Below are 22,914 nucleotides of genomic sequence, written 5' to 3'. Positions count from 1 at the left end.
CCTAACAGCACTTAATTGATAGCTTAAGTTAAACAATTTAACAAAAGATTCGTACGGAATTTACCATAATGGTAACTAAGTATTTCAGATTGCAAACAAGGTCCCACTTTGAGCAGTGCCTGGGACACTGGAGCAGTAAAAATGCACAGTTGCAATGAAATGAAATACTGCGTAAGTACATAAATGCCGAATGTGTTCTGATTTGCTGGGGTTACATTACACATGTATTCAACTAACTTACACATGTATTCAAAGGTATAGCTTTATTTTTAATATATTTACTGTATTGCTTTTGTTAAGCCAAGAAGTTTAATCTGTGACAACACAGATAATTAATCATATTGCTGAGCTCACAGCAAATATCCAGATTTCATTAGTTCTTGTCCACATTTAAAGGTCAAGCCTTTTTGTATATACTATTAATTGTATATACAGTTATTTTGTATATACTGTTATTTATTTCCCGTTGGAGAGAGGCAAATTATAAATATTATATATTCTATACTGTAATGCAAAAATATTACTGTAAAATGACTCATTTAAGGTTTCTGACACCGTTCTGACTTTTAAATTCCTAGCAGGCTCTGGGATTTTTTTCCAGTATGTGTGTCCAAAATTCAGTCTTTAAATGTCTTGGCACGGCAGCTGCCCCGCCCGCGCGTGCGCCACCCGAGGGGCGGAGACTCAGGTCACGTGAGGGGCGGGCGCGCGGGGCCGGCTCCAACATGGCTGCCTACCTGCAGTGGCGCCGGTTCGTCTTTTTTGACAGAGAGACGGTGAGGGAGCCCTCGGGGCCGGATGGAGCCGGTGCGAAGCCTTTCGCGTTGCCCCCGGGCATCGCGGTCTGCGACTCGGGCCGGGGAAGCCTCGTGTTCGGAGATATCCTGTGCGGGGCCGGGCGCTGTGGCCTGCGCGGCGCTCGGTCGAGCCGAGGCTGCGTGGCAGGCGAGTCCTGCGCTGTCTACCGCGGGCCGGAGGGCGGAGGGTGCTCCGGCCTTGGGAATGCGGCAGCTTTCCGCTGTCGGCTGTGCTTTGTTTAAACAAAAACCCCAAAGCGCCGCTGGATGTGTTGGTGCTCCGGGATTGCTCTGCAGAAGTATTTGCTGTAACTCTACCAGGAGTCCGCAAAAGGCATGCAGATTCTTATACGATTGGAGGTGTGGGGCTTTCTTTTTTTTTTTTTTTTTTGGTCCCTTTATGTGCCTTAACTGTGATCTAAATATGGAAGGTCAGATTTGGTTTTTGCCTCGCTCCCTTCAACTCAGCAGTTTCCAAGCTTACAAGCTAAGGGTGACACATCTGTACCAGCTGAAGCAGCACAGTATCCTGGTTTCTATTGGTGAGGATGAGGAGGGTATAAATCCTTTGGTAAGTTAAATGACGAAGAGAGGAAATCGCATTTGTAATACGGTTCTTTCTTAAAGACTATTGTGATCATCTCAGTAGCCCTTTCTTACCCTGAGTAGCTTCTTCATTCTGGGTCCTATAACGTTTTGATGCCAGGTCATGGCCTACTAATACCCCATGTTTTGCTTATGCCAGATCATCGTTGTTTGTAGGTGAAAGTCTGGAATCTGGAGAAACGAGATGGTGGTAACCCTCTTTGCACACGAATTTTTCCAGCAATACCAGGTAACAAGCCCACGGTTGTATCCTGCCTGACTGTCCACGAGAATCTTAATTTCATGGCTATCGGTAAGTAAAGCTGAACTATAATAGCTTAGGGAAAATGTTACAGTCCTTACTGAGAGGTAGTGAGCATGAATAGAAAATACAAAAACCACCATAGAAGATCCTGATGATCTTTTTTCTCACTCCATTGTTACATTATCCTCACAGAGATACTGTGTATCTTGTGCTACCCTAGAGCTCAAGAGCTAAATGCGTAAATTTAGACTAAGTTTATATTTTAAACTAATAACTTTGATACTTAGAAGCATGTATTTTTAGTTGATGGCCTCTTTTCCCTGCCAGTTGGTAAGGCTACGTATTTATTGAACTTAGTACCAAATTTAGCTTCTGTTGGTACAGGAAAAAATGCAAGTCTTGTGATACCTAATGTTACAGAGATACTTTTTCAAGCTTATTATACAAACCTTTTTTCAAAGAAAAAAAGCAAATTTCCCTTTTTGGATTTGACTGTTCCTTGGTAAGGTTTCTTGCTTAACTCTTCTGACAGAATAAGAGCAGTAATGTTGTGAGATTACAAGTGCTCTCAGCTGACTTGGTCCCTACAGTGAAATCAAAAAAGCTTTCCCAGTGTGTACGGTGGCTTTCAAGCCTGGAACAACTTACAAGACTGGGGCTGTTGGCAAACGATGAAAACTGTGTGTTTTACTGTAGAAAAATCTCCCTCTGGTCTTTTTTACAGTGTGTAGGATATTTTGAATAAGCAAGGAACTTGAAATTATAGTTGTAGTTGCAGTATGGGAAGGCCATTTGTAAAACAAAATACAGACAAACAAAATTAATCTGCATGTGAAGTTTGTGTGTGGAAAGCAAGTTAACCCTTGCTGATCAGTGCTATCCTATGTGCAGTTGTGTGGCAGCTCTGAACTGTAACTGGAGCAGTGGGAAGTGATTTGGCAAAGACTGACTTGACATGAGAACCTGTGGCAATTCCATTGCTTTATACCATGCTAGTGAGCATGGTGTTGTTGCTGACTGGAGCTTCCCTAACTTATGCTGGATAAAATTTCAGGTGTGTTGTATAAGTAATAGTTCAGTCTGTCTGCTTCACCAGGTTTTGCAGATGGGAGTGTTGTACTTACTAAAGGAGACATCACCCGAGATCGGCATAGTAAGACCCAGATCCTACATGAAGGCAGTTACCCCATTACCGGCCTCGCTTTTCGACAGTCTGGCAAAACAACACATCTATTTGTGGTGACCACAGAGAACATCCAGGTGAGAACTAGTTGAAAAAATGTTATTCTGACTGGCAAATTCTCGTGGTTTCAGAGTCTAGTTCAGAGTGATCTCCAAACCCTCGAGTTTCCTCTGTAGTCTTATATGCTTTCAGTGAAAGACTATCCTCACCTGGAGCTGGACACTCATGGTTGTGGATTGCGCTGTTCATCTCTCAGTGACCCCTCCCAGGATCTCCAGTTCATTGTGGCAGGAAATGAATGTGTGTACCTTTACCAACCAGACGAACGTGGCCCCTGCTTTGCCTTCGAGGGACAAAAGCTGATTGTTCACTGGTATCGGGGGTACCTCATCATTGTCTCCAAGGACCGAAAGACTTCCCCAAAGTAGGGCTCTTTGAAACAGATAAGTTCTTTTTGCTCATGCAGCTTCATGCTTTTTCTCCTTCTCCTTCTTCCCTGTGAAGCTTTGCTGTTGGGGGCAGATTGCCACTCTGTTGGATATTGAGGTTCATTCCGACCCATATATTGATTAATTTCCATTATGAGAGTAGCACAGTTCAATGTGCTGAATGAGGGGAATTTTTTCCAGTCCTATGAATTTCTCAGTGTAACAGGATGATGGAATTTGTGTATAAATACATGGTGGTTTCCCTCAGGATCCACTTAGTTTAATTGCCTGAATGAACTCTGTTTGTCTTGCTTTCTATACATCCCTAGTTTGAAAAGGTATCAAGATTTCAGGTTATGTTCTTCTTGTTTTCTAAAAGTTTATTCTGCACTCCAGGTCAGAATTTGCTGAGAACGAGGCACAGAATTCAGACAAACAAGTCCTGAATATCTATGACTTGTGCAACAAATTCATTGCATACAGCTCAATCTTTGATGACATAGTGGATGTCTTGGCAGAGTGGGGATCTCTCTATGTACTGACCAGAGATGGGAAGATCCATGTACTGCAGGAGAAGGATACACAAACCAAACTCGAGGCATGTAAATTTGTTTTCTTATTAATCTCTGCCTTATGTCTGTAAGATTGTACTGGCTCTGTAGACTGAAAAATTGAACCATCCAGGTAAGTGAATTACAGAACAAGTGACCGAATAGCTTTTCAGTATAGCCAGTGTTATAAGACAATTGGTATGTAAAGGCCCAAGCGCACGTATGCACTAAGATGAAGAAACAACTTGTTTTCCACGTGTGTTTGAACTTGTTTGGTGGGGGGGTATTTCTCTTGTACTGCTCTTACCATGTATTTAACAGATGCTGTTCAGAAAGAACTTATTTGAAATGGCCATTAACCTGGCCAAGAGCCACCACTTGGACAGCGATGGTTTGTCAGAGATTTTCCGTCAGTATGGTGATCATCTCTATAACAAGGGAAACCATGATGGAGCCATTCAGCAGTATATTCGGTAGGTGGGGATCCTATGGAGCTGTGATGTTGTAGTACAGGTAGCAGCATCATAGGCCTTGATTTCCGTTTCAGCACAGGAATTAAAACAGTCCAAAACAAAAAAAAAAGTATGACTTGAGGTGAAAATTCTACCCATCCAGAGAAAGATGTCAGTGAGACTAAAAGTCTTTGAACAAGTTGCTTGAAAATATCTTTGTACACCTTAGGATAAAGTTCTTCCCTTTGATCATATTTTAACATGAATAATGTAGGCCTACTGGGATGGAGTGGGGCCTAGTGTGGCCTATCATTATAAAGAAGGGATCACTCTGTGCAAGATAGATGATGGAATTTGGCCATGTTTGGCAGTCTTCTTGAAAAGTACTCAAACAGTTTAATGTCAGTTTTAAAACATCCTGGGTTTTTTAAAACTAGAACTCAGAGCAGCCTTGTTTTGGGGCTTACTGAAAACTTAATGTTCAGTTTTTAAAATGCCACAGAGTGGTAAATTATTGTGGAGCTGATGCTCCGGGGTCCCTGACATCCAGTGAGAGTCAGCACATCTTTTTACCTTGACTTGCTTTAACTGTCACAGTAACTGTGACTAAACTGCTCTATATTTAGAGCATGAGCATTTAAAGCTGACTTTGAGTTATGTGACTGAAATGAAGGAAAATGTAGCTTTTGTTCCAGTTTGCTGTGCTCAGAGCCTAATCTGTCTTCTCACTGCCACCTTTAAGGGAAGATTAACTCCTTGTATGCTGTCATGGTTGTCCCGATCAAGGCCTTTGTATCAGTGTGTGTGCAGTGGGGTGGTCTTATACCATAACTAGTTGTTGCTTCTGATGCATAGCTGAGTAGTCCCAAGAGGGTTAGTACCTGCTGAAGTTAAGGTTTCTCTGTGTTCTGTTGTTAATTTCTCCATTTATTTTGATTTCATGAGTATACAATATCTTGTAACTCTTCCCCTCACAGAACTATAGGGAAGCTAGAACCATCTTATGTTATTCGGAAATTCCTGGATGCTCAGCGTATCCACAACCTTACTGCTTATCTACAGATGCTCCATCTGCAGTCCCTGGCCAATGCAGACCACACTACACTTCTGCTGAATTGCTATACCAAACTCAAAGACAGCTCCAAACTGGAAGAGTTCATTAAGGTATTGGGTAGACGGAATCATGCTACATTTTTATGTCATCATAATAATTAAAAAGGAGTTGTGGTGAAATTGTAAATTTCTTCCTCTATGACTGTTAAGAGAGAGAATAATGAATTTACCACTCAGTACCCTGGTCTTTGCTCCTTTATTTCCAAGCTCTTGCTTACTTTCTCAGTTTGGTTGGTTTGCCATCTGGGTCTGGAGTGTGCTTGCTTCTGTCAGTGCAACTGGCAAGCAAATGAGAAGTGGTTAGACTCCTTCCTTTCTGCATGGGGGATTTTTCTCTTGCATGAGAGGTACAATCTCTTGCATGATTGTCCCTGCTCATGTTTTCCTCCTCTGACATAAATGATTACTGCTTCTGGACTGTTAGAATTTTTCTGAGGGACCATCTCTTTGCTTTTGTTCTTGGAGACGAGTGAGAGTGAGGTCCACTTTGATGTGGAAACGGCTATCAAGGTACTTCGCCAAGCTGGCTACTACTCCCATGCCGTGTACCTGGCAGAGAAGCATGAGCATCATGAATGGTACCTCAAAATCCAGTTAGAGGACATCAAGGTGAGGAGACATAACTGCATGTGTTCTTACTGGGGAGAATACCAATTCCCTAGCCTCCTCTTTAGTGAGAATATAATTTCACTGTCCTCTTTGCTGAGGATAGCATGCTGATGAGAATAGCAGCAACAATACTTGCTGTTGGTGTTGGTGTGTTGCCTTTCTGCTTTTGCTTGTGTGTTAGACTAAATGGGGAAATCAGAAGATCTTGTTTTCTTTCTGATGTGGCTTTTTACAGTGCCCTTTAAGAAGAGAACTGTAAGAAGAGTACTTAGTTGGGGATTCATCTAAATGTTTCCCCCAGGCTGTATCCAGTCTTTCTCCCTGAGGAGGAAAATGAGCAGGAATGGTGAACTAGGTGATAATTCAGAGCAAATGGGATTTGTGGCATACTCACAGCATGTCTTCAATGCTTTCTGTCCTAAGCTCAAAGTAGAGAGCAGAGGCCAGTGTCCTGTGATTGTTTTGTTGTCTGTCTTCACAGAACTACCAAGAGGCTTTGCACTACATTGGAAAACTGCCCTTTGAACAGGCAGAGAGTAACATGAAGCGATATGGTAAAATCCTGATGCACCATGTTCCTAAGGAGACCACTGAATTGCTGAAGATCCTTTGCACTGATTACCGTCCCTCGGGAGGTAATGAAGGCCCTGGGATGCTAGAAGGAAAAAAGGTAGGGTTTGTGTTGATTGAGAATTGTTGCTCTCCAATAGTAACTTTGCAGTGAGTGCTTCTGCATACCTTGTGTTGCCATCCTGATGTTTTAGGTATAATTATACTTAATAAACTCTGAAGAATTATAACTTAATAAACTCTGAGAATTATAACTTAATAAACTCTGCTCAGATGAGACCCCACCTGGAATACTGTGTCTAGCTCTGGAACCCTTAGCACAGAAGAGACATGGACCTTTTGGAGCGGGTCCAGAGGAGGGCTATAAAAATGGCCAGAGGGATGGAACACACCTGCTCTGAGAAGAAAGGCTGAGTGAGCTGGGGTTGCCCAGTCTGGATAAGGGAAGGCTTCACGGAGACCTCATTGCAGCCTTTCAGTACTCAATTTATAGGAAGGATGAGGACAAACTTTTTTACAGGGCCTCTTCTGATGCTACAAAAGGTAATAATTTTAAAGTAAAAGAGAGCAGATTTAGACTAGATAGTAGGAAGGAACTTTTTATAAAGAGGTTGGTGAAACAGGTTGCCCAGAGAATTGGTAGATGGCCCCATCCCTGGAAACACTCAGATCAGGTTGGATGTGGACCTGAGCAACTTGGTGAAATGGAAGACATCTCAGCTCTTTGCAGGGGTATTGGACTAGATGACCTTTAAAGTTCCCTTCACACCGAAACTATTCAATGATTCCATGAGAAGCCCCATTCTGATGTACTGGTAGTCCTGGAGGCAGGGGACTTCTTGAAGTTATTGCTCAGGATTGATCCTTGATGTTGTCAGCATCCTGTATTGTGCTGTATCTGTCCTGTCTGAGACTCTGGAAACAAACATTTCTCATGGAAGGAAGGAAGCACTAGTGTGGCTTAGACTGATGTGGGTGCTTGTCTTTTTCTGACTGTTTTACAGGCTAATTCAGAGGAGTTCATCCCAGTCTTTGCAAACAATTCCCGAGAACTGAAAGCTTTTCTGGAGCACATGACTGAGGTGCAGGCTGACTCTCCACAGGGTGTCTATGACACTTTACTGGAACTTCGACTGCAGAACTGGGCACATGAGCAAGATGAGCAGGTTTGAGCTCCCTCCAGCATTGTATTTTGAGGGGAAAAATTTGGTGTCTGTGAGTCATATTTGCATTCCTGCAATGCCCTTTCCAGCTGGGCATTGACAACATGAGGCAATACATATGCTGTGCTGGACAAATAGCACAGAAATGGGAAAGCAGCCTTGTATCTGGGAGACTATTCCCTTCAGGATGGCTGAACTTGTTTTGTTTGTATGTCATTTAAGGACAGATTCCAGACAATACAGCCTCTGAGCAGCTGGCTTGCCCACAAAAGTATCTTTACTTGCTTGCCTGGATCTGTGAGGATGTTGGCTGTTTGGGCAAAGAAAATCATGTCCTGTTTGCTTAAAAGGTTTAAAGGGCAAGTGCCAAAACTGACCTGCATGAAAGACCTCCAAATTGTCAGGTCGTAGTGCAAAATAGTGTGTATGTGGGTGTGCCTGGGTTCCTCTTCTTGACCTCTCCCCCTTCTTTGTAGATCAAGGAGAAGTTGCACAATGAAGCCCTCACCCTCCTGAAGAGCGGAAGGTTCAAAACAGTCTTTGATAAGGCCTTGGTCTTATGTCAGATGCACAATTTCAAGGATGGTGTTCTCTACCTCTATGAACAGGGCAAACTGTGAGTGTTACTCTTGTCTTTAGAATCTTGTCCTTCCCCTCTTGCCCCACTGCAGCGATTTCTGAACCATAAATGTCTGTACCATTAACGGTAGTGACCTCTTTAGCATCTCAAGACGGGCATGGTAGATGATTACTCTGCAGAAATACCTCACTGTTGAAGCAAGGCAGTTACATAGAGTGAAAAAAACCCTTGTCTTTGGCTTCTGTGTGAGTCTGGGGATTGCATGGCTGGGTGAAAAGCTGAGGTCCCTGTAAAACCTCAAAGGGCAAGATGGATTGTTGCAGCTGATGAGTCTTTCTCCCATAGTTTCCAACAGATCATGCACTACCACATGCAGAATGAGCAGTACAAGAAGGTGATTGAGGTGTGTGAGTTGTATGGCGACCAAGAGGCTTGTCTCTGGGAACAGGCTCTTAGCTACTTTGCACGGAAGGAGGAGAACTGCAAAGAGTATATTGCTGCAGTGCTGAAACACATAGAGAACAAGAATCTTATGCCTCCGCTGCTTGGTAATGACATATGACATTCAACCCTCAACCTCCTCTGCTAGGAACCCCAACCCAAGCAAAAACTAGAAACACAAACCACGAAAGACTCCAACCCAGACTTGTTTGTAGTGCTTTCTGTAGATCAGACATTAGAAGAATCAATGAAATTGGAGCCTACCATTTGAAGTAATAAGCTCCATAGGGAAAAACAATGTCAGTCACAGCTCCTTAGGGAGAAAGATCTACAGTATCAGTGAGATGTCTCATACATGATTTCTGTCTGTCAGTGTGGGGCAGTGCAGGGTGTGCTGAAACTCCTGTTGAGCCTTGGTGGAGAAGTAAAATCCAATCCACTACTATATCCTTCCTTTGTCCCTTTTGGTCTGAGTTATCCAGACGTGCTCCCAGTCACCCATTTCTGGAAGAGATCAAATTGAAAGAGAATCTTTAGGTGAGCTCTTCCAATTCCATGAGAATGCCAGCTGTCTTTGCCTGTAAGTGGCCTGTCCCAGGAAAGCAGTCTGCCCTGGCAGTACAAGCATAGCTGCAGTTTCTGTGCTTGTGTTTAAACTAACATCTCAGTTGCTCTCAGTTGTGCAGACGCTGGCTCATAACTCCACAGCCACCCTGTCTGTGATTAAGGATTATCTTGTCAACAAGCTGCAGAAGCAAAGCCGCCAGATAGAGCAGGATGAGCAGAGAATTCAGAAATACCGAGAAGAAACTATGAGGATCCGTCTGGAAATTGAAGAGCTAAAAGCAAGGTACAGGAATGTGTGCTGTCTTGTCTAGTCCTATTCAAGGACAGAACTGCTGGTTTTTTTTTAGTAAGGTGAAGTGTAGTTTGTCTTTCTCACACTTCTCCATCCTGTCACTCAGTCCCAAGATTTTTCAGAAGACCAAGTGTAGCATTTGCACCAGTGCATTGGAGCTCCCTTCAGTCCACTTCCTCTGCGGTCATTCCTTTCACCAGCACTGCTTTGAAAGCTACTCTGAGAGTGATTCAGAATGTCCTACTTGCATGCCAGAAAATCGCAAAGTGATGGACATGATCCGAGCCCAGGAGCAGAAGAGAGATCTGCATGACCAGTTTCAGCATCAGGTAGGCTAACATTGTGTGTCTTACCAAGTTGAAATAAATAAGAATTTAGATTCATTTATGGACCTGTAAATGGAGGCTGGTAGAGACAGGTAAGGCTTGAGAGTATTTTGTAAACAAGGTTATATTAACTGGATAATGAGGCATTAGACCCTAGGGTGACTGCATTGTGTAAAGGGCACATAGAGTCATTGTTGGCTCTGTGAAGGTGAAAGAGAGAATCTGTCCTCACCTGACCCTTGAGACCTATTGGTCAGTGTGACAGCTGGTCTACAAGTTGTATAGAACTAATTAGGGAGAAAGGAAGAAGAACAGTGTGAATTGGAACGGGGACAGCACCAAAATGTGGCATCTACCTTGTGTTCTCCAAGGATTAATTAAGTTTTGAGTGTAAGAATGGGACATTAGTAATACATGTGGGAACTAGAGCAGTTGAGGCACTCACCTTCCTGCTTAATTCAGTTGCTCGTTACCTCGGTGCATGGCTCAGAAGTGGCATTGAAACAGGAGCTGGAATGGCCAGCATCAGAAAATCTAGCAGGTGCTTCTGCTACACCCAGCCCTTGTGTGGACTGAGCAAAGAGCTGCCCTGTTCAACAGTCTACTAAACCAGAGGCTTCTAAATGCAGAGGGAGAAAGGAAGGAGGCTAGAAGCAAGACGCTCTGAAGGCTTTTGCTGATGCTGCTGCTTTCTGTCTGGCAGCTCAAGTGTTCAAATGATGGCTTCTCAGTCGTTGCTGACTACTTTGGTCGCGGCGTCTTCAATAAGCTCACCCTGATCACGGACTTGCCCTCGGGAAAGACCGCTACAACGATCGAGGCTGGCCTGCAGCGGGAGCTGCTTATCCACACCAAGCGCAGTACCTGACTCCAGGCCCTGTCCGCACGCCCTCTCGTGTTGTACGGGGTCCCCTCTGTGTCCTCGGCCCCCTGTATTTGGCTTCCCCCCTTGGCTCCCAATAAAGCAGCGTGGCCGGACAGTGCCGCAGCGCGGCCCTCAGTGACCGGCCCGGCCGGGCGGCGCTCCGGGCGCGCGGGGAGAGGGGCGGGGCCTCTGGGCGGGCGGGGGCGGGGCTGTTCACGTGGTAGGGCTGCGGGGGCGAGGCCACCGGTCACGTGGGGGGAGGGGGCGGTGCGGCGCGGCGTCGCGGGCCGGAGGTCATGGCGGAGCCAGGGGCGGCCGCCGTGGGCCTGGGGCGAGCGGGATGTGGCGGGGGGACCGACGGAGCGGGCGCTGGCCCGTTGCTGCCGCGGGAAGAGAACGGCGTGGATGGCAGAGCGATCCGCGTGGGCACCCGCCGGAGCCAGGTAGGCAGCGGCAGGATTGCGGTGCGGGGAGTGCCCGCCGCCGGGGCACCCTGCGGGCGTCGCGGGATCTGCGTGCTTCTCGGGGCTGAGGAGCAGCCTCAGCTTCCTGAGTTCGCGCGTTTCCACTCCTGCTGTGGAATTCCGGGAAGAAGTTTGGAAAGCCCTTCCTTCGGAACCCAGGGACGATCAGCTCTGTTAGCACTGTCGTGGTGCACGGGCCGGGGGCGACGGCGCGGGTCTCTCCAGGATCTGGCTGGGACCAACTTGCAGAGTCTGTGCAGCTCTTGTAGGGAAAACACCCCAATAACTGATGCTTGCAGCCCGCTCAAAGGCCAGGGAAGGGACGTATCCAGAGATAGAGAAGGTATCTGTTGCCAGCGGGCTACAGTAGGGAGGAGCAGCCTCGCAAAGAGATAAGCGACCCTCAGGCCTTTGCACTGAGATAATCTCGTTCCTTTTGGTCGCACGTTCTAGGAAGAATTCCGTGTTGTCACAAAGGCATTTTACGTAGACATCAGGACAAGGGAGATAGCCGTGCATATATACTATCTCATGTAATAACCTGAGGCTTTTGGGGCACTTTACAAAGGAAAGCAGCTACATACATTCATTGCACTTGTAGGGAACTGCAGTCCTGAGAAGGACGTTAATGACCAAAGGGTCTTGAGCCCTTCGGTGGGAGAAAAGCTGAAACTCATCTGTAGTTGATTGAGTCAGCTGCCACTTACTTGCATGTGCAGAAACATGATACACTAATGATTGTATTTTACTTGCTTCTGGTTTTCTTGTGCAATGGAATGTTCTTCATGCAGTTTACTGCTTTGAGATTTGTTTCTTGCGGTACATGATGATGTAAGCTGTTAATTTTGTGTGTGTGTGTGTGTGTGTGTGTTTGTAGAAACTCTAACTAGGTCTTTGTTCTTATAGAGGATAAGTAACTTATATTTGACACTAACTGTGGATTTTTCCACCAGCTCAGTGAAATCCTACTGGCTTCTCCCAAAGCTTGCAGTATTGGTAAAATTCATACTCTTAGAGAAAGCGGGAGGCTTTAACCCTAACCTCAACCACAGTCCAGTGTGCAATATGACTTGTTCTCTCATTGCTGAGCAACAGAATAATGGTTTTGTATACAATTTCTGCCCACCTGTTGATGAGCGGTCATCATTTAGCAGTTGTGTTCCCCACAGGTGAAACCAAGAAGTGAAAGCATGAGAATTGTGATGTGTAGGTTTCTGTTGTAATCACTCTCCCTAACTCGATACATTTATTGCAGTGTTTCATCAGTGGTTGCACCACAGTAATGCTGGAGATGGGGAGATGTTGTGGCACTGTAGTCAATAAAATAAGTTCTTCAGTGAAGTGTTCTGGTCATGATAGGAGTTCACACAGTTCAAGGAGTTTGTACCTATGAGCAATTTAACTTGAGGCAACCTATTTCTAATGCTTTTGATTTAGAGAGAATGCACTGGTCATGCATGCCTGGCTGTGGGAGAGTGGCTCCTTAGCTACTGTATGGACAATGTGCTCTTTCTTTAGGACTTTGTTTTCTGCTTCCTTGTAGCTGGCCCGGATTCAGACCGATAGTGTAGTTACGATGCTCCGTGAGCTATACCCTGACCTCCACTTTGAGATTGGTAAGTTTTTTTTGGATGTTGCCCTGCGGTAGATGGCAAGGAGCAGGAGCCAGCGGGTTATCTTTGTGTGCAAGAGTCAGGAGGAGGAGGTCTGTCTAAATTTATCTAAGGGTGCCATCTGAATTCAGTTCAGTTGTGTGGCTGGGCAACTGCTGCTGCTTGTTTCTTCTAGGGAGATAGCTGGATTTCATAAGTCCTTGATGATTTAAGTGCTGAGTATGTGATGGATATGGTGTTGTGTTGCTACATTTGCAAACTTTGTATTGTTTTGGCTGCGCCCTCCTGAGCATTAGGGGCATTTTCTGGTCTGGGGCTCAAGGCTTTCAGCAGGAATAACAGGAGCTCAGCCATGCACTGAAGGGAGCTGCTTTACATGTGTTCACTGGCACTCCAGAGACAGACTATGGCAGTTTCCACTGGGTCAGCTCTTCCCCAAACCTGCCCTCTTTCACCTTGCTTCTGTTTTTGAGGACAGTGAAAGTCTCAATTTCACTTGTCTTAAGTGCAATATACTTCTAGAAGTGAGCTGCTCTTGTATTGAGCTTGAGTCAGTGTTCACACAGTAGTGTGTGACTTCTGGTGGCACTCTGCATAGATATTTTCAGCCTAAGCCCAGTGCTTTTATCAAGCCTCACAGTTTACCTGTACTGTCTCTGAGCAGTGGCCATGTCAACAACTGGGGACAAGATCTTGGATACAGCACTTTCCAAGGTAAAGGATTTTCCTTTATTCAAGAACTAATTGTATTTATGTTATATTGGCTGTTGCTTCTTTTGTGATTTATGTTTTTCCATTCATGTGTAGATTGGAGAGAAGAGCCTCTTCACCAAGGAGTTGGAAAATGCACTTGAAAGAAATGAGTAAGGACTTACTGTTTTGTCTTTCTCCTTAGCATTTGGTGCTCTTTGGAAATATTTGGCTTGCTGCATAGGTGATCTACTTTCCTTCAGTCCTGATACATCTCAGGCTGAAAAAAGTAATCCTTTGATAAGTCAAAAGGATTTTTTCCCCCCCTTTTTTTCTCTCTACCCTGGGCTCAGTCCATGTATTTTGAAGTGGAGCTATTGTGTCACTTGGTCTGCCCCAGTTAGGCTTTCTTCTGTTATTTGTGTATTACATGCTGCAATACACAGGGAGGATGTGATCTCATATGATTAATACTTATGAATATATTTTTAAAAAAATACTTTTCTTACTGGTGATAATGTATTGCAAAACAGATTTATTGTCATCCTACAAATGTTAAAATTTATTAACTTATGCAAGCTAAATGTGCAGGAGAATTTGACATGGGCAAATTGTGCTGTGTTCTGTGCACCTTGTCTCTACAAAAAACCTTACTTCTGATGCCTGAGCAAAGAGAGACTAGTGCTGGTTTCATGGGTTTGAGGTGTTGGGGGAGTTTTGTTGTTATTTAATCTCTCTTTCTTTTCAATATTCTGAGGAGGTTTCAGTGGTGCCTTAGTTGAAGCATGTTTAAAAACAAAGGTATTCTTCTGCATCTCTGCCACATAGTTACATCATACTGCATTTTCAGTGAAGTTGGTGAAAAGTTATTGGAGACTCAAGTGTTTACAACTGTGCTTGGTTCCTGTGTGACAAAACAGGTTGCCTGTAGTTTGGCTTGTTGTTACTTAAAGTTTGACACATGATGCCAAGCCACATACTGATGCATTTTGGTACAGTGTGTCTCTGTATGAACATCTCCAGTGTCTTTCCCTCATTCAATCAGATTGTTTTGTCACTGGCTAAGGGGAAAAGAGAGAGAAAGGTGAAGTAGCCTTTTAGGAGTAACACAAAAACTGTATAGTAATCCTGGCTATGGAATCCTGAAATTCCTTTCCCTTCTCCAAATTAATTCCCAGAGTAGGTTCAAACTTTTCTGCAGGTGACCTGAAGGCCACTGGTAGATCCCCACGAGCTCCACCATCTGTTCTCTGATTTCTATCATCTGATTTTTAGGGTTGACCTTGTGGTTCACTCCCTGAAGGACCTGCCAACTTCTCTTCCTCCTGGCTTTACGATCGGTGCTGTCTGCAAGTAAGTGTGGACATGAGACTTGATTCTCTTGAGAGTCTTGCATTTTATAGTGTTGGTAAAGGAGAGCAAAGGCAGTGTAGGTCCTGTGGTTGGTCTCCAAACCGGTGGAAGCTCTAGTGGAACTCTAGGGCTGCCCTAGTGTTCCTTAGCTGGCAGGTGTGCTGAAAATTCTTGCTTGTACAGTGATGATGAAGTATTTTGGAGCCAGAGGTACTTCTTCAAGGAAATGATAGCAGAACTGTTGACCTTACCAGCCTTCCCTTAAATGATGTGTCAGGCATTCTGCACTTGCATTATTTTGCAGAAGGGAAAATCCACTTGACGCTGTTGTCTTTCATCCCAAGAACTGCGGAAAAACACTGAACCTCCTTCCTGAAAAGAGGTGAGTGGGAGAAGAAGGGGAACACAGGTGTAAAAATAGAAGGGGTCAGTTGGTTGATATTTTCCAGTGGCAAGTCAGTCAGCTCATTGCTTTATCCTGTAGTGGTTTTTACTTGTGAGCATTCCACAGACATTAACTTGGACCCACTTGCTAGAAAAAGTAACACTGTCTCACAGGAGTGAGGTTCATCTCTCAAGCCACCCTTGAGTGGCAATGCTTTCTCAAGTTAGCACCTTTCTTGCCATGATCTCTCAAGTGAATTTCTGCTCCTTGGTGTTCCGCTTACTGCTAGGGAATGCATACAAGGCAGACAGGCTGTCTGGTGCAGAATTTTGGCTTTCATGGACCTGAACTGTGCTTCAGTTCTCACTCAGCCTCTTCTGATTTCTTTCTTGTTTTTGGCATCACTTTCTTGTGGTTTCTCCATTTTTAATGACCTGTCTTTCAGTAGAGATTATTGGAATCCTTTGTCTGAGACAGATGAGTGGAATTACTCAGATTAAGGTATCTATTAGAAAGACACTTTTTTTATATGAAAGTGAAAGAAATAAACTAGCCATGACACAAAGATTTGTGTTTCTGTGCATTTGGATAGCAGGAAAATCACATCTGGCTTAGGTTTCAGGTTTCCAGAAGAAAGAAGCAGAAGGGCACATACTGATTTCTTCAGTCTCATGACCAGAGACAGGACTCAAGGAAACTGCATGAAGCTGAATCAGGGGAGGTTTAGGTTGAATATTGAGAAAAGGTTCATCACCCAGAGAATGGTTCAGCACTGGGACAGGTTCCTCAGGGAAGTGGTCACAGCGCCAAGCCTGACAGAGGTCACAGAGTATTTGGACAACTCTCTTGGGCACATGGTGGGATTCTTGGGGTGTGCTGCACAGGGGTAGGAGTTGGAACTCAGTGATCCTGATGGGTTCCTTCCAAATCAGCATATAATATGATTCTATGAAAAGAAGTGAACAGCATATATCTCGAGAAAGGAAATGCCCACACTTGCAGTTTTCTGTGGTTTCCAGTTATATACTCAAAGGTCCTCTGCTTAATGCATTTCTCTCTTTGATGAAGTTCCTCTATTTTAGTCACTTCATCACTTAGTTGTCATTTTGGGGCAGTGGAGTCTTTTTTCTGTGAAAAATATTGTCTTTCAATGATGTTTCATCAGTCCTTGACAGTGGCTAGGGACTGCTCATCAGAAGCATATCCTGTAAATTGGCTCCTTGGGAGTTGCTTCAGACGTGCTTTGTGCTAAACTTCACAGAGTGGTTTTCTTTCTTCTAGGGAGATACAAATCATTGACTGGTTTTTTGATCTTCATTTCAACTAAAAAAAAAAAAAAAGGTTACCATTTGTTTCCTTGAATCTTCTGTCATATATGTGGCTGGAGGTAACTGTTAGGAGTGTTCTGGATTTCAGTGAGTATATTTTTCCCTGCAGTGTGATTGGAACCAGTTCACTTCGGAGAGCAGCTCAGCTCAAGAAGAAGTTCCCTCATTTAGAATTCAGGGATATTGTATCCTTTCCTGGAAAGCCGCAGGAGCTGGGTAAAGCTGCAAGCAGGAAAGTACAACTTTGTGTAAAATCTAGATTCGAGGCTGATTTGTGCGACTTGACTTCAAAAAACAAACTCCTTCTTCAACGGCTGTTCTCCACTACCCTGTTCTGAGGGGGATGTAGCTCTGTAGCCATTCTGTCCTCTGCTTCTCTTGAGGCTGTGAAGAAGCAGCCAGCCTTGATCTAGCTGGGGGTTCAGCATAGAGATGAATGGTATGTTTTGCAGTGTTTGAAAAACTGCATGATGGTGCCTCCCATGTGTTTGTCACAGGCACGTGACCAAATGTTGCTGGGTTTCCAGTAACCCTGGATGCTGTTTGGACCACTCATTCTGTTAAGGGTGGCTGACCTGCTAAGCAAAGGCATTGTTACTTCAGTCCTAGGAGCAGAGTTCTTTGCAGTGCAGAAGGAGTTGGGTGCTAATAGTGTACTTCAATGGTGTACGTATCTTTGTAGAATCAGCGCTTGAATTAATATTCCATAATACTTGGCAGAATTCTATTTTAAGAAACAATTGTGCATATTTAACACTTTCAGGATGGTACTGACATTCTCATTTGGAGACTGTTGGATTCTGTACAGTCTGTAAAGACTCAGTTGGTTGTAGGACTGTTTTCTGGCTGCTTCTATGCTTGCTTAATCACTTCTACAGAGAGGAAACTTAAATACCCGTTTAAAGAAGCTAGATGAGAAGGAAGACTTCAGTGCCATCATCCTGGCTGCTGCTGGGCTGAAGAGAATGGGCTGGGAAAATCGCATTGGCCAGGTGAGGTGCAGCAAAGCAGAAAATACCATTCTCTGATGAAATACCAACTGTTTGCCTTTCAGACCTTGTGGTTGTCCTATCCAAGATAGGCATGCAATCTCCTGACTCCGTTGCCATGTTAGCTTTGATTTGAGGCACTTCTGGAAGGAGTGGTTGGGTTTTTTGGTTGGTTGCCTTTTTTTTCATGTGGAAATTTTTCATGTTCAACTTTGCACGGTTCAGTAACAGTTTGTAATCTGGTTGTCTCATAGCACTTCACAGCACTTGTGTCTAGCAACGCAGCAGTGTGCAACGCTGAGATTTTAGTGATTAGCTAATTCACAAAGTGTTCTACTTCAGTTGATGTAAAGTGCATTATCTCACTTTTGTGGTGGAAACACTGAGGCATGGGAAGGGAGAGGTGACATTTCTTTGGTCTGACATGAAATCAGTTCATATTAGAGACAGGAATCTGGCTATCTGGCTCTTGTTTTCTATATTGTGAATAGTGCAACTTGAATTAACTCTTGATTTTACTTTCTTCCAGCTCCTAGGCCCTGAAGATTGTCTGTATGCTGTTGGACAGGTACTTTACAACTTTTGTTTCTTAAAGGGCACTGAAAGCCAGCAGCAATATGATATGAGTAGTTAACTGTGATGAAGACTTCTCATGTCTTGGTTTTCAGAAAAGTACTTTGATCTCTTTTCTTGGCTGTTAAACTGTTTGAGGCACAACTTGATAGGAGACTGGAAGTCTGCTCTTCTACCCAGTGTGTAAGGGGCTGGTGCCTATCAGTAATAGAAAAAAACAGTAAATGGGAAAGGTAAATCCATGCACAGCTACAGCGGGGAAACACGGCAGATATGGGGCAGGTTCTGGCAGGGTCAGTATGACGCTGCATCAGGATAACTGTGCAAAGCCACTGCAGTGTCTTTGGTCTGTGATGCTCCCTCCTTTGTGCATGGTGTCCTGACTCCTGCAGGGTGGAGCTGAAACACCTGTCTTGGAGCGCATTCTTAGTGATCCTGTTTTTGGGTGGGCAGACTGTTCCAGTGCATGCTGGCTGCGTGGCTGAGGTTATGCAGCTAGTATCAAACTTGCTAAACTACAGCTGGTGATCTCTTAGTGATTGCAAGTGACAAATCTGCACATTCAGTCTGAAAAAGTGATTTTGATCATGCATTTGTCAAGTACCTGCAGAGTTCTAGAATGGTTTGAGGTGGCAGCATGATCTTTTAACACTTGCCTGAATAAGTCCTGATCCTCTGTTTATAGCAGCTACTGTAGGATGACCCTGCACCCAGCAGAGCGTATCATAATTAATTTCTGTGAACATTGTTTTTCCCTTAGTGAAAAGGGTCTGAGCCTTTGAGTTCTGTTTCATGATCAATGCTGATGTATGTAGTTGAAGAATTAGATTTTGTTGTGCGTTTCTTCTTCTAGGGTGCCTTAGCAGTGGAAGTTCGTGCCAAAGACCAAGAGATACTGAATATGGTATCTGCCCTACATGATGCAGACACTGTGTTGTGCTGCATTGCTGAGAGAGCCTTTATGAAGCATTTGGTAGGTCTGGCACCCTTCCTCTGCCTGCAGCAGTAAATACTGATCTGCTAGTTGACTTGATGCCATAATATGGGAAATCTGTTACACTTCTCTAAAACTGCAGAATACTTCTGAATCGAAAAGGGCCAGAAGAGTGATGGGCAGGGTTGTGTGCAGCCTAAACTTTTCAGAGGCCTCTGCTTTGAATGTGTTGGGTAGGAGCCTCAGTGTCAGCTGCTTTGTGTTTTAGGAGGGTGGATGTAGCGTCCCTGTTGCTGTCAACACCCTGCTGAAGGATGGCCAGGTGAGGAGTACATTGTATTTTTCATTTATTATTTCTGAAAAGCACCAAGTGTGTGCATGTTTCCGTATCTTTTCCTGAAGCTAATTTCAGCAGGTAGATACCTTTTATACTATATATACTGGTATACTGTATAGCCAGTTAGGGCAGTCTCCTGACTTGAACCTTCTGTGTTTGTGTCCAGAGCAGGAGTACAACCATGGGTCTGGCTACTGAAGCTGTCTTTCAGAAAATTCCCTTATAATATATACCAGATTCCCCCCTCCACCCCTCTGCTTATTTCCTACTGTCCTGAGGTCAGAAAGTATTGCTTTTGACCCTACCAAACCTATTTTTATACAGTGGAATGTGATTAAGGAGGTGGGAAACTAGAAAAAAACTTCAGCCTTTCCTTGAGAAGTCACATTTTCCCTAACAGGGATTACTTTTCTTTATACTTGTATTGTACTGCTATTCATGCTGATCCCACTGCATGACAAAAGCCCTTCCCAATGACGACGGACTTAGCTTTGTATATTGGGTGGGTTTTTTTAAAGAGGGGGTAGTTGGCTGCCTGTTTGTTTGTTAATGTGGTAATAATCCATTCTATATATTTTTCCAAGTTGTATTTGACAGGAGCAGTCTACAGCTTGGATGGATCTGATAGCCTGAAGGAGACCATGCAGACTGGTGTTAGTTATCCCCATCAGGTATGTGAATCATGTGGCTTCAAAATTCAAACCTGAAGCTAAATGACAAAAACTGGGCCTTTAGAAATAGACTATATTTGGTCTGGTTTCTTTTAACCTGTAACAGCACACTGTTCTTGAGGCTCTTCAAACAGTTTTACCCTGTTTCATGGGTGTCTTAATTCCTTGCCCACTGTTTTCCTGCTGCCTTACTTTGAGGCATTTATATTTGCAGAATGAAGACGGACCGAATGACGATGTGCAGCATGTTGGCATCACAGCCAAGAACGTTCCTGGTCAGGCCCAGGAAGCTGCAGAGAACCTGGGTGTTGAACTAGCTAGTTTACTTCTGAGCAAGGGAGCAAAGCATATCCTTAGCGTGGCAAGGCAGCTCAATGATGCCCGCTGAACCTGCCGTGTTGCCATCAGGAGTGCTACAACTCTGCAGCTACATCATGATCCTCTGGAGGGATTTATTTCAACATTCACACCAGTCTTACCTGATGTTTGGGTGCAAAAAATCTGAAATATGAAGTTAACTTGAGTAGTTTCTGCTCTTCAGAGTTTTCACCCCTCTCCACATTTCTCTAAATTGTTAAGCATCTCTATGAAGTATTGTCAACAACTTTTGTAGCTAGAGAGCTGAAAGAAAAAAATAAAATAAAAGCCTTTAAGTGTTCAGTTCCATTTAGGAGCAAAGTGACCATTGGGTTATAATTGGATACACAACTGTGCTGGTACTAAAATGCTGTACTGTGCTGAGTGCTTTTGGGAGGCATTATTTGGGCCTTTTCACTCACTGGATCACTGAAGGCTCCCATTAGGTTCCTGATACCAAGTTCCTTATAGTAAAGTAGCAGAGATGCTACATTCATCCTTGGCCTTAGTGAAGGTAAATTGAGTTGTCGGGTAGATGCAGGTGATACACTAGGCAATTGGCTAGTATTAGATACTATGTATATGTATATTAGCTATACTAGCTGGATTGGCTACTATTAAATGAGGGAGCGGACAGCCATTTTGATTTCCCTTGTACATTTGTCCACAAGTCATGAGAGCCAGTTAGCTAGACTTGCCGGTGAAGGGGGAGCTGAAGCAGAAGCCCGAATTCCAGATACTGTCGCTTCCTGCGCTTGGCTACTAGGTCAGCATCCTCTGAGCAGGGTTTGATTGTTACATTGCCTTGCAGAAACACTGTAACGGCACCGTGTTGGGGTGCTGTTTCGTAAATAATGCAGTTTTATAGTTTTATTTTCGAGGCAACGTCCACTGAATGTACCAGAGGTAGGTAAGAGTTAAAATAACGGGTCCTTATGGAGCAGCTCTCACGCTCAGTTTTTGACTGGTCCCGGGCCGCTTCTCTCCTCCCCGCCCCCCGCTGCCACAGCCGACCACGCCTCTCGTCCCCTTCCCTCCTCCGCGGATCGCAGCTCTCCCGGTGAGCAATGGGGTGGCCCTGAAAAGGGCCTTTGAGTTGGGCCGGGAGGGCCGGCCTGCCTAGTACTCCTGCGACTGCTGCCCACTGCCCCTCTTGCTGGTCTTCTTGGGCAGCAGAACGGCCTGAATGTTGGGCAGGACGCCGCCCTGCGCGATGGTAACGCCGCCCAACAGCTTGTTGAGCTCCTCGTCGTTGCGCACCGCTAGTTGCAGGTGACGGGGGATGATGCGCGTCTTCTTGTTGTCGCGTGCCGCGTTGCCCGCGAGCTCCAGGATCTCAGCGGTAAGGTACTCGAGCACGGCCGCCAGATAGACGGGCGCACCAGCTCCCACCCGCTCCGCGTAGTGCCCGCGCCGCAGCAGTCGGTGAACGCGTCCTACCGGGAACTGCAGCCCAGCCCGGGACGAGCGAGACTTGGCCTTAGCACGGGCCTTACCGCCGCTCTTGCCACGGCCGGACATGGCGTCTCACTCCGCTGCTGAACCGATACGACTGGAGGTGGCGCGCCCGGCGTTTTTATAACCTCCCGCCAAGTAGAGTCCAGCTCATTGGACAGCGCCACCGCCCCTAGCTATTGGTGCGTTTGCCGAAAGAAGCTTTTTGCTGACTGGTCGCTTGTGTGATACCAGCGCGTTTGCTCTGAATGTGTTGGGCGGGGTCCGACCAATCAGCGAGCGAGGCGCCAAATTTAAACCACGCCGAGGTTATCCGTGGGGCCCTTTCGCCGGACCAGCGAGATGCGCGGTGCTGGCCCGCCCACTGCGGGGGGAGGCCAATCCCACAGAGCGCTTCGTGCCGCCCGGCCAGGCGCACAATGCTTTATGAGGGCTGGAGTCAGTCCCTGGGCCCGGTCCCTTGTCTGGGCCTGGCTTTCACCCAGAGCGAGGTAGAGGGGCTCCCGGGGTGCCTACAGACTGAGAGGTATCCCTGTCTGTAGGGCCATTTGCGTTAGGGCGGTACATTGGGGGAAGAGCAGTTAGGGATGTGAAAAAGCCTACCATGAGATCTTTCTTAGGGAATTCTGGGAATGTGTGAGATATGAGTTCCTAATATGGGTATATTAAGAGAAGCACCAAAGGAGAGTGAGGAGTCAAAGTGGATGAGGAGGAAAAAAACCCATGGGAACACTGAAGGAAAAATAAAAGTGAAGGAAGTGGTAATGTTTTAAAATGTTGCTGATCAGTAAGAATTATGTCTGCAGTCTGTGCTGTCTTACTTAACCCATATGTTATGTATGTTTTTTTTCCCCCAGAGTGAGCAGACTGTCTATGCTGTGTGCCTCTGGAGGTCTAAGTGCCAGCAACTGATGTTAGGACACCAATCAGAGCAGCCAGTGGTTCCAGCAAATGGAAAGACTTCAGCACATGCAAGGA

General features: G+C 45.1%; 3 protein-coding genes across 4 annotated transcripts; 2 read left to right on the top strand and 1 right to left on the bottom strand.

The window, feature by feature from the left end:
* The first annotated feature begins 690 nt into the window (after positions 1 to 690).
* VPS11 (VPS11 core subunit of CORVET and HOPS complexes) lies at positions 691 to 10,902 on the top strand. The gene is made up of 16 exons (XM_064732228.1): positions 691 to 883; positions 1,224 to 1,368; positions 1,560 to 1,695; positions 2,744 to 2,907; positions 3,007 to 3,254; positions 3,655 to 3,856; positions 4,131 to 4,282; positions 5,239 to 5,425; positions 5,840 to 5,983; positions 6,465 to 6,653; positions 7,558 to 7,719; positions 8,193 to 8,332; positions 8,642 to 8,844; positions 9,416 to 9,587; positions 9,703 to 9,925; positions 10,626 to 10,902. The coding sequence occupies exons 1-16, from the start codon at positions 726 to 728 to the stop codon at positions 10,788 to 10,790; spliced, it is 2,790 nt and encodes a 929-aa protein (XP_064588298.1). The 5' UTR covers positions 691 to 725; the 3' UTR covers positions 10,791 to 10,902.
* Positions 10,903 to 11,019: 117 nt separating this feature from the next.
* HMBS (hydroxymethylbilane synthase) lies at positions 11,020 to 20,790 on the top strand. Of its 2 annotated transcripts, XM_064732237.1 has the most exons (13): positions 11,030 to 11,230; positions 12,795 to 12,867; positions 13,529 to 13,578; positions 13,672 to 13,727; positions 14,830 to 14,907; positions 15,212 to 15,289; positions 16,730 to 16,805; positions 17,499 to 17,612; positions 18,139 to 18,177; positions 19,036 to 19,155; positions 19,385 to 19,438; positions 20,038 to 20,124; positions 20,339 to 20,790. In XM_064732237.1, the coding sequence occupies exons 1-13, from the start codon at positions 11,084 to 11,086 to the stop codon at positions 20,510 to 20,512; spliced, it is 1,146 nt and encodes a 381-aa protein (XP_064588307.1). In that variant the 5' UTR covers positions 11,030 to 11,083; the 3' UTR covers positions 20,513 to 20,790. The 2 variants fall into 2 exon arrangements, with proteins under 2 accessions (XP_064588308.1, XP_064588307.1); XM_064732238.1 differs by lacking the exon at positions 19,036 to 19,155 and having other exon boundaries at positions 11,020 to 11,230.
* LOC135457548 (histone H2A) lies at positions 20,784 to 22,127 on the bottom strand. The gene has a single exon (XM_064732239.1). It carries the CDS (start codon positions 22,000 to 22,002, stop codon positions 21,601 to 21,603), a length of 402 nt encoding a protein of 133 aa, XP_064588309.1. The 5' UTR covers positions 22,003 to 22,127; the 3' UTR covers positions 20,784 to 21,600.
* Positions 22,128 to 22,914: the final 787 nt, after the last annotated feature.

This window comes from Zonotrichia leucophrys, chromosome 24 (assembly GCF_028769735.1).
Source record: "Zonotrichia leucophrys gambelii isolate GWCS_2022_RI chromosome 24, RI_Zleu_2.0, whole genome shotgun sequence".
Lineage (NCBI taxonomy): Eukaryota > Metazoa > Chordata > Aves > Passeriformes > Passerellidae > Zonotrichia > Zonotrichia leucophrys.
Note: the sequence above shows the minus strand (reverse complement) of the source record. Positions and strands in the feature narration are given on the sequence as shown.